This window comes from Astatotilapia calliptera, chromosome 5 (genome assembly GCF_900246225.1).
Source record: "Astatotilapia calliptera chromosome 5, fAstCal1.2, whole genome shotgun sequence".
NCBI classification, from domain to species: domain Eukaryota; kingdom Metazoa; phylum Chordata; class Actinopteri; order Cichliformes; family Cichlidae; genus Astatotilapia; species Astatotilapia calliptera.
In genome coordinates this window covers 34,222,257-34,239,566 of record NC_039306.1, presented here as the reverse complement: position 1 = coordinate 34,239,566, position 17,310 = coordinate 34,222,257, and the positions used below count along the sequence as shown (strand labels likewise).

Below are 17,310 nucleotides of genomic sequence, written 5' to 3'. Positions count from 1 at the left end.
CTGTATTATAAAGTTGTAACCTCTGGGAAATTAAATTTGAAGTCACTGTGAAGTCGGAAAAAATTGGATCGCTCTAATATCTCAGGAAGAACGTTGAATTCCCAGCTTTAGGACAGCTAAAAGTAAATTTACAGCCTGGTGCTTTTATGACAGCTTCTCCTGTCATAATGTGTTAATCTGGATACTGATGTTAGAGGCATAGCCACTTTGATTTACAGGTGTACTGTCAGTACACTCGTAAATCCTCACCTCCTCTAATTTTTTTCATTGAACTGGACTTCTTGGCCATGTTTGTGCTGTCGATGCCCTTTGTAGCATTTTATTTTATTTGGTAAATAATATGGCCTGCTGTGGTTTACATCCTGCCTAAGAAATTTGTACTCCAGTTTTGTTGAGGGAACTTCTAGTATTTTATTAGTCTGCTACTAATTAGCAGATACTGTGGGTTGCAAGCATAGACTCTCTGAATGCAACTCGCTAACCAAGCCTAATACCCTTAACCTCTATTTAACCACACAACCCTTTATGTAAATGTTCTAATTTCTGGCTCCAAAAGCAACACAGCAAAATGCTAACTTTGAGGCATCAAAATGTTCAGAAACCAATGAGTGTCATGTATCATTTATATACAACATGTGCTTACAGGCCACTAATGAAATCCTAGGTTTAAAACCTCTATTTCAGTTCCGCCTATAGACTCCAGTAAATTTGACACACTGACCCATTCAAGCAACAATAAAACATAGTTTTGTTTCAGGAAATATTTGCTTTGATATCCTACAACATATGTTGTAGGAAAAGTACAATAAGATGAAAACAGACTTTAAAACCATTGGCATGAAAACAGTTCGACGCTTACTAGCTTGATCTCACATTCTTGCCAAGTGAACTTAAGAAGTAAGGTCAATTCATCAACCTGCTGTTCTCAAGGTCATTACAAACTAAACGGATTCATCTTGCGTCACATTTACACCTGATTTGAAATGAATTTCAGATGACAGTGCACTTGGAATAAATATGCCCAAATATACTTAAAATACATCCGATTTATAGCATTTACCACACCATAAAAATGGCCAGCATTGCTTAATATTATGCACATGGAATAACAGTGCATAATATTTCAACATATTTTCTTTTCTGCTTTCTGACGCAGTGAAGAAAAGACTGAAATAAATCTCATAAGCAATGTATTTACTGTATAACCCCAATAAATGTTAGATTTCTCTTCTACTTCTTGGGTTTATTAATGTTTTACTTCATTATTTCCTTATTATTCTTTAAAACAGCTAACTTTTGAAAGGACTGGAGGAAGATCTAGTTGCAGTTGTGGCTGCAAAGAGATCTGTGACACAACTGCAAGACCTCTACAACACAGAGAGATTGTAGAATAAAGTGCACTGTAACTGAATCACACACATCTTCCGAGTACAATAGTTGTGCGCCGTGCAGCTTCAGACTGGGCAGAGGGCTCTTGGGCTCTCCTGGGGTCATTCATCAAGGTTGGGCGGTGGAGAAATGTGCCTGTTGTTGGTATTAATAGCCCGAGGTAAAATAGGTCCTCTACACTGCGGAGGCGATCTGGCAACTCCGGTGAGCCCTATTTCACTTTGCTCAACTTTTTTTTTGTCCCGGCTCGAGCTTCATTGTGGACCTCATTCTTTTCAAGCTTCTCAAGCGCCATCGAAACATTTAAACCCCCCACCCCCACTTACTACATCACTCCATCCACTCTTGCTATTGCCTGGTTCCGCAAATCATATTTCTCTGGTAAATTCATGATTGATAAATTATTTTCTCTTTGTAGAATACAATAAAATCATTTGTGCTAATTAAGGCAGTCTTTTCATTTACAAACAAGACATTTAAACTCAGAAAATTTAATTGGGTTGGGAAAAAAAACAAAATAAAAGGTTGGACTTTTCCCAAAGAAGTCATTATTTACTTGTTCTGTCAGTAAAACTTTTCACATTTTGTTCTTTCATCTCTTGAAGAAAAGTCTTGGAAAGTTCCCAACATCTCCCAGTTTTCTGATCCTTTTATTTCCAGTGGAGTCCCTCGTGACCTTTTAGAAGCCTGGGTTTCCAGATTTTAGCAGAGAAACCACGGCATTGGAATTATACGTGCACCGACGGCACACTCTTGTTGAGGACTTGCGCCCTCATCAGCTGGACGCTGGTCATGATCTTCTTCTGATGGCCCATTAATGTCACCCCGAGCCTCTGGATATCCCTATATGGCACACACACAAAAACAAATCAGATTTGAAGATTTATGAAAGTTGGACTCTACAGGCCCCAGTTAGTGTGTTAAAGTTTATGACATGTGATCAGGAAAACAACTGAACAACTACAGCTTGTTTAGAAGGTTTTCCAAGACGAAGCCTCTTCTCTCTAAAATGAACATGGCAGCACAGCTTGGTTTGTGGATTCATACCAGCAGTTTACTTTCAACAGAATCCCAATCAACAAAATTTGGATATTAAAATTAAATAAAAAAAGATATGACATGGCAGAGCTCAGTGAGCCTTACATTACCCTAGTGTTACTATATAAGGGACTATCGTAATTGTCGGGCTATAAGCCGCTACTTTTTGCACAAGCTTTGAACCCTGCGGCTTTTAGTCAGGTGCGGCTTTTCTATGGATTGTCCATGATTTTCGTGATATCATAAGAGGATTTGTTTTGTTTGTTCCGCTGTTGTACAGCACTAGGTTGCCTGGCGGAAGGACATGTGATCAGACACACAGTATCGGGGTTCAAGAGTGGTATGTTGGTCACATGTCCGTCCGCCAAGTAACGTAGTGCCGTACGAAGTAGCGCGAAAAACAAACTTCAAAGTAGTGGCTAATGTATGTACAAAACAGGATGCGCTCAGGTGCGCTTTGTAGTCTGGAAAATACGGTAATTCCATCAGCTGCAAATATTATAACGCCTCATACTTGAGATGGCCTTTTTTTGGATATACACTAATGGACACTCAAGAAATTGGTGTGAGAGAGTCTGAGCGATTTAGTTTCATATTATAGGAAAGCTGTGCTAATGTAGTTTGATGCTAGCTGAAGGACAGGCTTGAAGGCTGGGTGGCATAAGTTCCTGACCCCTGGGTCAGATTTGTGGGAGGTTTTAATATGTGTTCGACTGAGCTCAGAGGCTCATGGGACAGAAGAATGGAGATGATAATCAATAAGTGTTATAATATAACATATTACCTCTTTTCTGTGCACAAGCTATGCCATTCTATGTCCTGTCTAGCAGTTTAAGGTCTGTGTGAGGTGATTTTCTCTCACATTAGCTGGTAGAGATTGTAGAGCACCTACACTACTACTACTACTACTACTACTACTACTACTACTACTACTACTAATAATAATAATAATAATACATTTTATTTGAGGGCGCCTTTCAAAAACACAAGGTCATCTTACAAAAGAACAACATTAATAAAAGAAGCAATAGTCATAAAATACATAAAATAAATTAAAATTGCAAAGCAGAACTCTACAACAGGTAAAATCAGCACTAAAGCTGATTTTACTACATCTAACAGCTCACTACTGCCTCTGAGCTGCTGAGACTTCCCCAGGAAGCGCTTACCCTTGGTTCATGCTTATGACGTGACCCAGAGTGTGGTACCCCCCAGCTGCAAAGTGTTCCTTGTAGCGGCTCATCTTTATGGTGTCCAGCCACTCGTCTACTGAGTTACAGCTGCTGAAGTCAGGGATAGCTCTCTCCATCAGTGTAGGACTGTTTAAACTGCAGCGAATAAAGACAGATGGCAGTGGATCAGAAGTGGAAGAGACAGGAAGATGTATCGGAAGACAAAAAGGCAGCTTGAAAAGGAGAGGAGTCAAAAAGTGAGCAAGGGGGAGAATCCTGAGGGAAAAGGGGCTTTTGAAATGCACGAGTATGTGAGACAGGAAATCGATAGCAGTTAAAATGATTGAGAAGAGGTGGTGACCGTGGTTGCAGGATGGCTGCTTTGGGTAGATTAACACAGGGAGAAATGTTTAACACTCCTCCTGCTTCTCTGCCTCTTAATATTCCTACTGTTTCTCTCACCTCACAGTGTCATGCACCATTGACTCCATAGGACCTGAGATCTGAACTGAGCAATTTACACAGGTCTAGCTTTAGCCTGGGTGTCCTTTCAAACCTGCTCCCAGATTCACTATGGATCAATGTCAATATCACAGCGAGGCTTTTACTTAATGCACAGCGCGTCTATCAGAGATGAGCTTATTGGAAAACGAACATGACCGCTCACTTCATCTGCCAGACAACTTTGAGGGAAACTTTAGGCTGCAACTTTATCCCACCGCGCCCATGCTTGATAGCAGCGGGATGAGATTGGATTTACTCTGCTTCCCACACCAGGATGGTTACTTAGTAGCTTAACAGTCAGTCACCATATATGGTCCCGGAGATCATCTTCTCAGGCCCTCGCAGGTGGTGTCTTGCTTTGATTTGCAGTTTAATCCGCTAATCACATGAACCAATATTTGATTACATTTTGGCGAGCTGTCTTGCCAAATTAAATCAAAAAGACTCCTCGGCATGTGACATAATGCACTCATGTTGTGCCGCTGTAAATATGGATTTATTCCGTTGCCCACCTACCTGCAGAGTGTGTCCATAGATTTCAGGTTCTCTGGGTTGCGGATTAGCTTGTCAAGAACGGTGACTATCTGGCAAAAACGGGGCCTCTCGTTGCGATCCTTCTGCCAGCAATCCAGCATGAGTGTGTGTAGAGCAGCAGGACAGCCCATAGGAGCAGGCAGCCTGTAGCCCTCCTCAACAGATTTGATCACCTGTACATGTCCAGCAGAATATGCATAAGGCTACAATGTGTAGCATAAAAATAAACATCACATTATCTCTGGTCACTAAATGGTATTTAAATCAGCAAACACCACTCACATCTCTGTTAGTGAGATTCCAGTATGGTCGCTCTCCATAGGACATCACCTCCCACATGACCACGCCATAACTCCACACATCACTGGAGGAGGAGAATTTCCTGTATGCGATGGCCTCTGGAGCTGTCCACCGGATTGGGATTTTTCCACCCTGCCAGGAAGACAAAAAAGTTCAAGCAAGGATACAGAGGAGATTTGGAGAAAAAATGTAAGACAGACCACATCCAGAGCTAAACGTTTCACTGCCATTGTGTCCGCAGAGCCTGTGTCCTGTCCCAACCCTAACACATCCTGCTATTGTACACACACACACACACACACACACACACACACACACACACACACACACACACACACACACACACACACACACACAGAGATGGATATCCTAAATAAGCATCTTTAAGTGAGCTAAATAGATCAGAGTAAACTAACAAATGAAATGCTGAAATAGCTTAAAGTGTTGGGTAAATAGTTAAAATGGTCTAATAATACTAAATTGCTAAATACTATTTTTAATTGGTTGCCTAAAAGTAAAAAATAAAATGCATAAAAAGTTTATATATTAAATTGTTATAGTGGCAGTAAAAAAGTCGCTTAAAGTATTTAATGAGTCGCATTAATGGATAAACATAAATACTAAATCAAGTAGTGGGCGAAAGTGTAGTGCCACCCTTCATCACTTTTTATTTTGCTAGGAAAATGGAAAATAGTTTCAGCAATCTATTTTAAAAATGTGCAAACATAAAAGCACAGCCAGAGTTTCTACATTTCGAACAAACTTGAAATTCGATATTTGGTATGATGCACTTTTCCTCGTCCTCACAGCCTCAATTTGTTTAGGTACCCTTTCAAGCAATTTCTTTAAATACTCTTCAGGAATAGTTTTCCGGGATTCTTGAAGGTGCTTCCAAAAGCTCTTCTTTGGACCTGAGATCTGAACTCTGTCAAGATGATCTCTTACTGCTTCAGTCATGTTAAGGTTGAGGCTCTGGGGAGGCCAATCCACGACTGATAGTGTTACACTGTATATTTTTCTATTCAGGTATAATTTTACTGCATTGGCAGTACATTTTGTATCGTTGTCATGCTAAAAATAGAAACAGAAAAGCAGTTCTATTCAGATGATACACAGCTTTATTCATTCATCAAGCCAGAATATACAAATCAATTAATGTCATTAAGGACAGGCAGTCCCTAATGACATAAAGGGCTCGATTACCTGTAAGTTCTTATTTCTAGATTCAGGCAAAACTGAGTTTATTGTACTCTTGAAACTATTAGAAAGATGGTGTCTAATCATTTTAGATGACATTGCTCCTGTAACTCTGTCAGGAGTCTTGGAGTTATTTCTGATCAGGATATGTCCTTCAGCATGCACATTAAATAAAAATGTGCATAGCTAAAATGAGAAATTCCTATCTCAGAGTGATGCTGAAAAACTAGGCTGGACTTATGTAATTCATTATTATCATTCACTCTAAAAGCTCCCTGAAAAGTCCTCAGTTAATCCAGAATGCTAGAGTGAGAGTACTAAATCTGCTAAATAATCTGGGGATAGAAAACAGGCAAATTTCTCCCATATTAGCTTCTCTTCCTTGGGTAACTGTTAAATTCAGAATTTAATTTAAAATCCTTCTCCTTGCATACAAAACCTTTAATTATTAGACAAAAACATTATAGCACCTTATTATCCTAAAAGAGCTCCACGGTCTCAGACTGTTGGCCTACTTGTGGTCTTAAAGTATTCAGAAGTAGTATGAGAGGCAGAGCTTCAGCTGTCCGGCTCCTCTGCTGTGGAACCTGCTTACAATTTAGATTTAGGAGTCAGAGACTCTTACTCAACTACAATAAATTGACTAAATAGCTTAAATGAATGGATAAAAAGCACCAGAATTTAGTTTCAGTTATTAGATAAATGGATAAATAGTTTACTAATCAATAAAGGGTTAAATTGATAAGCTAAAAGTAATTTGAAAAGCTTGCAGTAGTTGTGGCAAGAAGTAGTTAGCCTGAATGTTTTTGATAGTTCTCAGCAATGAATAAATTGTTTAAATATAGTCAATTTAATAGATAAGTAGGTAAACATGTCATTAAAGGATAAATCAGTATCATGGTTAGCTAAAACAATAGATGCATAGTTTCAATCACTTGCAGTAGTAATTTGTATATTTTTGAAAATAGTTATTTAGCAGATCTATTTAAATAACGAGTGGTAAAGTATTATCAGACCTACATAATGATCATTTGAAAACACTTTACAGGAAAAAGTGAAACAAATGGAAGTGGTTAAAATAGACTAGACTTATAGGGTTATATAAGCTGGTGGTTTTTATCCGACAAGGCTTTGGGGGCTTTGTCTGAGAAAAGGATTGAGAACTGCTGCCCTAGAGCACCAATAATGTATATTAAAACACACATGAAATTTAGCTGTCATGTCATGAGTAACAGCTTTTGTGACCATTTTGAAGGAAAAAGTAGTGATGATGTGATTAGGGATTCTGCTAAGGGTTTCAGTATAATATAGGAAGAAAACACAGAGGCACACACACACACACACACACACACACACACACACACACACACACACACACACACACACACACACACACACACACTTCCTTTAAGTAAAAGTGTCTATCTGTAGCTAAAACTTCAATGGGAGGACAGCATTTAAATACTAAAGCTACTTAAAGCCTGATCTGAAATGATATTTTAAAATCTTCAACTGTATTGTAGGATGTTAGTCAGATATCAAAAGTGAAAAGTAATGACATCAATAAAAGAGATTTAGCAACATAAAAAGAGCAAAACATTTTAACCATGGAAGGAACCTCTAGTTAAATAAAATCACTACTAAAGTAAAACAGATTCATAAATGAGCTACATGCCTGCTCACTGTTTAACAGCAAATGTTAATGAAAGCAGAAAATAACAGCACACACTAAAGGGCAACGATGTGTATGTGTATGTTCTCAGGACAAGAATAGACTTGCAAGTGTTAGCAAGTGAACTACTTGCATTGTACTTGATATTAAACTAGCACTTAATTAAGTTGACAAATGGATACATCACTTCCTAAACAAACAAATCACTCCCTGTGGGTAATTTTAAGCCTCTGAAGGTTACTCACCAAATATAGCCAATTACAGACACTCGGTGTTCTGCTAAACATTTAAAACAGGCCAAAGTTTCCGTACTTTCAATTCCTTCAAAGTTACTTTGCTGCCACCTTTGACTCCATAGAAGAGCTTTATACCTCCATAATTTCCAAGCAGTAATGTTTTAATCTTCAGCTACAATCAAGTGTTATTGTGACGCCATAATGTCTGTATATCACGATCCATAATCAGTTTCTCCTTCACACTGGGTGATGCTGTACATAATCACCTTGGTGTCTATAATCTGATTGCTGTGCTTTTACAGACTAATAGACACATGGGTTGAAGCCGATTTGGATCTGAAAGCACTGGAATCTTTTACTTTTTTTTTTTAGTTAACACTCAATATATTTCTTTCAAACTGGTTTAAAATGAGAGTATTCTTTAAAGTAGCTCTTTCAGTTGACTCAAAATCCATTTGTACCGCCTAATAAAAAGTGTTTTAATTTCCAGCCTTTGTTTGTCGTGCTTCTACTTTCATTCTGGTAATTATCTGATATGTGAATATAATCAAGATATGTTTTTAAAGAACAAAATTCAGTGGCTTGTGCTGACTGAGTACAAATTTAAAGCATCATTTTAAACAATAAAGTTCAAATTGAAGAGCACTTTGTCAAGCACACAGCAATCAGAGGATCCATACATAAATGAAATACTTTATTGCTCAGAACAAAGCAATATTAACATGATATATATATATATATATATATATATATATATATATATATTTATACAATATTTTTAGCAATGGTTGATTTACAAGAGTGATGAGAAAACCAGTATATATATATATATATATATATATATATATATATATATATATATATATATTTTTTTTTTAGGGGTGCAACGATACACAAAATTCACGGTTCGAGTCGATACTTTGGTGTCACGGTTCGATATTTTTTCGATACAAAAAAAATGTTCATGCCTTTTTAATTTGTCATTTATTAAAATTATAAATATATATTTTAACTCAAAAGTACAGTTTTTAAATTTAATGTTGCTGAAACAAAAAAGTAATAAAAAAAATATATATCTCAGGGCTCGCAAAATTTCAAAATCTCTGGTAGCCCAAAATAAATTTAAGTAGCCCGAATAAAAAAGAGAGCATTTTTTTGATTGATGTTTTGTTTCCTTTATAATATTATACATTAAAGTATAATATTGTAAAGGAAACAAAACATTAATCAAAAAATTGTTGAAAAACAAATTACAACATTGTATAAAAATTACAATCATCAACTCAAATACTTGGTTCTAATTGAACAGAAATTTCTATGAACTTGTAAGAACTGTGTAGGACATGAATCAGTCTGTGTCAGATCCTGAATCTGACATTTCCACTGAAGTCACGGTAAGAGGCAAGTGGAACCAAGATCGAGGCCATTTGCTTTTTGAAGTTTGCAAAGACTGCTAAATTGTGCCTGTGGTAGTTCACTCTTTGCAACATAGCACGCTGTTCTAAACAGATTTTTCAGGTTTACTTTTTGTATGTTATTTGCAATTGGTGTTTGTTCTGGGAAAGATATTGCAGACTGAGCAAAAATGCATTTCTTGCATTTCTCATGGGTTCTAATGGGGGCTTTCTTAAAATGACTGGTCCCAGTAACAAAGGCGCTTGTCGACTCAGAAATCGAGAGAAAACCAACAACACACCCGGCAGAACATTATGTTATTTACACGGGCGCACATAAGTGGTCCGCGTGTGCGCATTCGCTGTCAAAATAAAAGACGCGCACCAGATAAGAAGTTGCAACGCGCGTTTGCGTCCATATAAAAAGAACTGTTTTTGTCCGCTAGAGTGGGATTTTCACAGCACATTCTGCACCACATCTCTGTGCGTTCATCATTTGTTTGAAGCCAGCTCACCTCCTGCAACCACTTTTCCGAGAATACGCGCTTCTTTTGTGGTTCGGACTCCTACTGACATTTCTTTGGAGGTGGAGGAACACCAAAGTAATTGCTTAAAGGAGCTTCTTCGACATCTTTAAGAGTTCTAAACAAATGTCTGTCCTCCTCCAGAAAATCTTATGTACGCAAACACGCGTTGCAACTTCATATCTTGTGCGCGTTTTTTATTTTGACAGCGAATGCGCACCTGCGGACCACTTATGTGCAGCCCTGGTTATTTAGCTCGTCATATTGCAGCCACAGAAATTATTTTGTCCATGAAACCATAAAGCTGCACTTTCTTTTTGCCCTATAGTCTGATTTGTCATAACTTCTCCGTTTTGTGGTAAGCTTTTCTTTGGCTGTCACTTCTTCACCCTGACCTGTCTTATTTGGCTCAGCAGAACTAAAATATATATCCTGCTGCTTTTACACACGGACTCACATAACGGTCAGCGATTCTCTGCGCGATCAACCTCTCACATGTTTAAGCTTGCTGCGGGAGGTTTCACTTGTCATGTTTGCGTAGTAAGCTAACGATTAATAAGACGATGTCAGAGGAATTGGTGCGCAAATTATCATCACTCACAGATCAGTGCTGTCGCTCTCTATAAAACAGTTCGCACGATTGCAAAGTGAAAGCAAAAAACAAGCGCAAATTCAAACGCCATTTCAATATGTCACATATTGACAGTGGCTCATCGATGCCAATGACATAATTACCCAGCTACATTTCCGAAAGAATGCAAAAGCATTGACTTATATTTTTCCTTCCTACAATAGCCCAACGGGCAGGGAAGAGATAGATTTTGGTAGCCCAACTGGAAAAATCGCTAGCCCCGGGACGTCGGGCTACCGATTTTGCCAGCCCTGTATCTGATTGAGGAATCACTCATCTTTGGAAAAGAGAGTTTATTACAGAGAAATGGCTCTTTCCAAAATAAAAGCTATACTATCCGCTTCTTCTGGGTTATATTCTCAGCAGCATATTAAACATATCAGGTCCCCATAAGGAGAATCATGTGCTAACGGCTGTCTAAGTGACTCGAGTAAAGTTTGTAGCATGCATGCTTGTTGTTTTTGTCTGCTTCCACTTGTCTTTGCACTAGGATGATGTCGGCGTAAATGTGCAGTCATATTCGTTGTGTTCCCACTAGTGCTTTCAGGTTAATCTCGTTGAAATGACGTTAACGCCACAACAGGGCAAATCTCAGTTAACGAGCTACCCCTGATCGTCCCGTGCGTGGTGCTGGACGGCCAACACGTTAACGAGCTAACTGCGCTAACACACTAGTTCCCACCCATGTAATTGAGCATTGCGTGGCACATCCAACATACTGTTTTACTTTAGTCCATGACGCGCTTACCTTCAGGGTCATACGTCACATGAAGACCAAAATAGTTCCAAACGCCAGATCTGAATGAGGGTGGGGGAGGTTCAATTTGCCTTGTTGCAAGGAGAGCTTAGCTTCTGTCTCGCTAGCTTGCCCTGCGCTCAGTGAATCTGCGGTCAACTACTCCGCCTAGGCTGCACTGTCGAGCACAGATCCACTGAGCGCTCAACACAGACAGCATCGTCAGAAGGAAAGTTGATAAAATAAATTACAAATGTTGTATTGTTCGATACATATGCGTACCGAACCGAAAGCACTGTATCGAACGGTTCAATATCGATACGAATATCGTTGCACCCCTAATATGTGCAATATATATATATATATGTGTGCAATATATATATATGTATATATATATATATATATATATATATATATATATATATATATATATATATATGTATGTGTGTGTGTGTGTGTGTGTGTTGGTTTTAAACACCAATTATAGTTTAAGATGTGTTGGATAATGTATTTTCTACAGTTGTGGAGACAGAACAGACATGCTGTGATAATAATCTCAGAAGCTCGATGTGTTCATAAAAGTGTAGCATAGATATTTATCATTAGATAGTTAAAGGTCAGAATGTGATTATATTTTACTGAAGTTGATGCCTTGAGCAACACAATTAAAGGCGCTCCATCAATTTATTTGGGCATTTACACAAAACTGGGGCCTCAAAGGAATCAGCGGGAATCAAGATATACCAGCTTCTGGTGTGGTGCTAGTGTGGCTATTCTTTAAAAGCTGCAAGATCTTATGGGAGATAAGGCACAACAGAAGCATTTTTAAATAACGGCAGGACAAATTGTATTAATAAGCTGCAGATATAAACAGCTTTATGTTGTTAAACCTTTACATTTAGAATGAGACAACTACAACTGAGTTAAAAAGAAGGAAAAGTGAACCGTGATCTATGATCTCCATTAGCCTATACTCCACTGCTCCAGTTTTCACTGTCACTTATAAGCAAAATAAACATTATTAAGTTAAATGCATATTCTATTGTTAAAAAAAGATCATTCCTAGTGATTAGTAATATTATGTTACATTAAGTGTGTTATTATACAAATATTTTAATTATTATGTCATTCATTCATCTTAAATCATATGTCATTTTGTGTGTTATAGCAAAGTTAATAGGAGACAATATCACACCTGCATGCATGTGTGTGTGTGTGTGTGTGTGTGTGTGTGTGTGTGTGAGTGTGTCGCTGCATTAATGCTTGCCTCAATGTGAAAACTCACACTGGTGGTGTATGCAGCGTCTGGGTCATCCTCGAGTACTCTGGATAGCCCAAAGTCAGACACCTTACACACCAGGTTGCTGTTGACCAGGACGTTGCGCGCGGCCAGGTCGCGGTGGATGTAGCCCAGGTCAGACAGGTAGGTCATGCCGGCTGCGATGCCACGCAGCAAGCCAACCAGCTGGATAATGGTAAACTGGCCATCGTGTCTCTGCAAGAAGGAACAAAAAAAATTTAAAGATCAGGAAGGGAGTGGCAGGGAGGTAGAGTATTAAGGCTAGATCAAAAAAAATAAAATAATGCGATGGCATAGCAGCTGAGAAGATAAGCAGTGATAATAGAAGAGATTTTAATCAAGATAGAGCAAAGAGTAAAGATAAGAGAATAAAACATGACAGGGATTTGCTTTAAGTAATAATCTGCTGTATTATCATATGAGCAAATACAGGAGCTGTTTGACATTGTCAATGTAATACAATGTTAAACCAACCTATACATGATGTTAAAGAAAACTTTCATATTTGCTCCTCTACACTATTCTCAACTCCTTGCAACAGCTCTGCATCACACTGTCAGTAATGTCACTGTACTCTGAAACATGCAAACACCAAACATCAACAGAAAAAATGCCCAACATCACAAGATAGGATTTTTTTTTTCCATTTTAACAACTGACTTGATCTCTGCTGTGGTGTCAGTGCTATTTTTCAAAGATGTTAATGAGGGCACAAGATTCAGTGTTTTTAATGAGAATTAAGGTGAGTTTAAAGTGCTAAAAGTTCACCAGTTACTGGTTATGACTGGTAAAGTTAGTGCTAGGTTCATACCAACGCACTGTATGTAGTGTTTCCCTATATGGCATACTCAAATGGAAATCTTATCACAGAGGTGAAAGGCCAAAATGCGTGAGGGAGATGATCTGAAAGGCCACACGAGCAGTTTTTGAAACTGCTTATCCAACGTGTCTAAACACAAATCTATTCCTAACCTACCTGTGGTGGTTCACTAGCCATCTGACGAATGTTAATAGGGGAAACATAGTAAAATTGACAAAACACCAGAAAACTAATGAAAGTTGTGAATCAAAGCTTCATGAATAGGTTGCTTCAAAATTAGATTTGAGTATAAATGAAAAACAAAGCCTTATTTTAATTTTCCATTTCTGTGTGTGTGTGTGTGCCAGGGGCAGTTTACAGCCAGGCACAAACTCATTTGCACAACCACGTTATGTGTTATTGGAGAGATTTTAAAACAGAGTTTTGGCACTCGGTGAGTCCTGAACATAAATATATAGTGAAATTTCACAGCAGAGCAGATGGTGGTTGTCCAGTTTTTGCCCAAAAAAGACCAAGTCAGTAACAGAAACTGGGTAAAATATGAGACAATTATAATGCTGCATTGATATATGCACGTAGTTACGGTTCATGATAAAGATTTATTTTCTTGGTTTACTGCATAGAAAAACTGAAGATGGAATTTGTTTCATGTAGACTGAGCCAGACACATTTATCTTAGAATGAACAGCATTTTAAAAGACAGATCTCATTTTTTATGTGCCAGTGATCACTGAAAGGACAGCTATGGGTCTTTCCCCATCCAAGATAGGAGCTTCACAATAACTGTCCCAGGCATTACCAAGATGGTTGCCAAAAGGCAACACTTTTCTTTAAAGTTTCATGAACATTTCAATAGTTGCTGAACATGATTGCTGTTTTGTGTTTGGTCTATTACCATATTATTTCTGATGCTACAGTGGGTTGAGTTCTTGGACATGCAGCTAGCATTTGAAAGTGAGTAGCACAAACCCCTCCACTAACGCATTAGGAGAAAATCAAAGGAAGGAAGACATTACACAAACTGTTAGCTGAACAACTCATCAACAGTCAGAAGTGCACTAAAACAGTTGAAATGAGATGGCATTAAAGGAAAAAGGAGTATAGAGCTCTTTAACTGAGAGTTTAAATACCAACCCGGAGGAAGGAGTCCAGAGAACCATTCTCCATGTACTCTGTGATGATCATCACTGGTTTGCCTGGAAACACCAACCAAAAACCTTATGAGCTTATTTGGATATCAGCTATTTATTTGTTTGTACACACTGTACAGTAAGTGATGCAGGTGCTGAATAAAAACAGATGCAATGTCTTAATTCTATTATTTAATGTGTTTACCTCTATTTTCTTAAAGGGATTCGATCACTCAAAAACCTGTAATATTCTGTCCTTCTCTCTTACTTGTCAGTGTCTAACTATACAGGTGGTTTCTTGGAAGAGTTTCTTGTCTTTAGCGACACTGCATACTAATTCTAATTAAGTTGTGAGTCTGTAGTGCTTCCACACAAATAGACAACAATTTAATTAGACTCAAGGAAGGTCTGAATGCGACACTTCGCTGGTAGCTGCTTACTGTAGCAATTTGTTCAAATAAATTGTGAAAAGTTGCTGACAGTTATATATACAACTTGGAAAATACGCAAGAGAGAGATGTTGAATCTGTGATCATCTAGGAATGTTCTTCTAGTATTTCAAAGCTGCACATTGTACAACCCACCCACCCCCAAACTGGCTGTCTCCTCTACATTATTATCTACAGTATCATTTATTAAATTACATGCTGTATGGAATTCCAGCACAATGTGAATCTTCTTCAACCAAAATGAGACAGCTAAATTATACATCTAAATCTCAACAAAACCATATAAACCATAAAACCATATAATTAGATTTTTATTTCTCTAATCCATAGATTTCCAACTCATACCATTTCCATTAAAGAGGCGCTAAAAGTCACCAAAATAGATAAAAGCCTTGTATTGAATCATTACTGCTTTGATTAGTATGATTCACATGGCAACAGGTTGTTTTTTAATGCAGTGATGATCGTTTTATGCTAGAAAACATGCCCCATGGTTGTGGAACAGATACTACTCTTTTTCAGAAGGGTACGATTACTGGCCTGCACCAAGCAAGGAAAACAACTAAGGGGATGGAAGGGTAGTGGTGAAACATCATGTATGAGTAAGAAATCAAGAAAAATATCACATGTTCCTGATTGGAAATCAGTGAAACATTTGATGAAATCAAATTGTAAAAAGATAAACCTAAGCTATGTTTCAGTAAGAGCATGTCCACCTGCACATTATGAAGAGAACTCCAGGAACTGGGACTAAGTAACTATTTAGCTTAAACAAAAACACTTAACAAGTAAAGTTACTAAAAAAAAAGGCTTCACTTTGCTCGGGAGCAAAAAGATTGGATTGAGAAAAGGTCATGTGGTCTGATAAGTCCAGTTTTACGCTTTCAGGCAGTATTACCAGATAACTGATCTTTTTCTTCTGCCAAGGTTCAGTGGACTCTGAGCCCACTGAGACAACATGATCACACATGAATTGACCACCACAGACTCTAGACCTTAGCCCCATTTAGAAAACTTGAGATTTGCCGGAGAAGAATTTATACAGTATTCCAATTTTCCCATCATCAATAGAAAATCTTGACACACAGTTAATGCAACTCTGGATGGAAATAACTGCATAAACTTATGCTACAATTAATGTGTCCTGTCATTAAAAGTAAAGGTGATCCAATGAAACAGACTTTTCATTTGGCCTGGCAGTGTATATGCTGTTACAAAAGGGATGCCTACATCATAAATTGTGTGCAAAAGTCTTTAAATGCCCGCATTGCTTTATTTTCTTTAGGGAGTTAGACTTTCTTAGTAGTCTTGATCAATAGTTCTCCAGGCTTTCCAAACAGCTTCACAGTGTGTTCATCTGTTTATTTTGGTGTTTGAATTGATTAAAATATTTAAATATGATGGTAGTATGAGATTTAAGGATATACAATGAAATAGAAACTAGAAGTACAATTTTAGCCTTTAAAGTATACCTACAGTGTATTCACAGCTTTTGGCCAAAACCTTGTTGAAGCATCAATTACAGCCACAACTTTTTGTGAATATTCTTGAGTGTCCCACGCAGAGTCCAGACTTGGACCCAATTGAACATCTCTGGAGGGATCTGAAAAACCTGATGGAGCTTAAGAAATTCTGTAAAGAATAATGGGAGAAACTGGCAAAAATAAGTGTGCCAAGCTTGTAACAGCATACTTAGAGTGGTTTCAAAGCCACTCCTTTGTTATGTTGGCTATGTGGTCAGGGTCATTGTCCTGTTGGAGATGAACCTTCTCCCCAGTCAGAGGTCCAGAGCACTCTGGAATAAGTTATCTTTAAGGATGTCTCTGTACATTGCTCCATTCATCTTTCCTTCAACCTAGTAGTCCCACAGTTCTGGCTGCCCAAAAACATCCTCACATCATGATACTGCCACCACCATGCTTCACTGTAGGGATGGTATTGGCCGAGTGGTGAATGTCTGGTTTCCTCCAGACATGATGCTTGGCATTCAGGCCAAAGAGTTCAATCTTTGTTTCATCAGACCAGAGAATTTTGTTTCTCATGGTCTGAGTGTCCTTCTGGTGTTTTTTGGTAAACTCCAGGAGGAGTGTCATGTGCTTTTAACTGAGGAGTAGCTTCTGTTCAGCCACTCAACCATACAGACCTGATTGCAGAAATGGTTGTCAGATTGACCACCGGGTTCTTGGTAACCTCCCTGACTAAGGCCCTTCTACTCTGAAAGCTCAGATTGGCCAAGCAACCAGCCTAGGAAGAGTCATCATTCATAAAGGGTTCTTCCATTTAT

The 17,310-nt window shown here is 38.2% G+C and overlaps 1 protein-coding gene across 4 annotated transcripts in view; it reads right to left on the bottom strand.

The window, feature by feature from the left end:
• Positions 1-1,864: 1,864 nt before the first annotated feature.
• Positions 1,865-17,310, bottom strand: part of epha8 (eph receptor A8) — a 134,845-nt gene continuing 119,399 nt past the window's right edge. For 2 of the 4 annotated variants that reach the window (XM_026169027.1, XM_026169029.1), the window contains exons 15-20: positions 14,582-14,643; positions 12,595-12,822; positions 4,920-5,069; positions 4,620-4,810; positions 3,597-3,755; positions 1,865-2,232 (exon numbers count right to left, since the gene is read on the bottom strand). In XM_026169027.1, the coding sequence (XP_026024812.1) occupies positions 2,118-2,232; positions 3,597-3,755; positions 4,620-4,810; positions 4,920-5,069; positions 12,595-12,822; positions 14,582-14,643 (905 nt within the window). In that variant the 3' untranslated portion in view covers positions 1,865-2,117. The remainder of the gene's footprint in view (positions 2,233-3,596; positions 3,756-4,619; positions 4,811-4,919; positions 5,070-12,594; positions 12,823-14,581; positions 14,644-17,310) is intronic. The other 2 variants (XM_026169028.1, XM_026169030.1) reach the window with 1 other exon arrangement.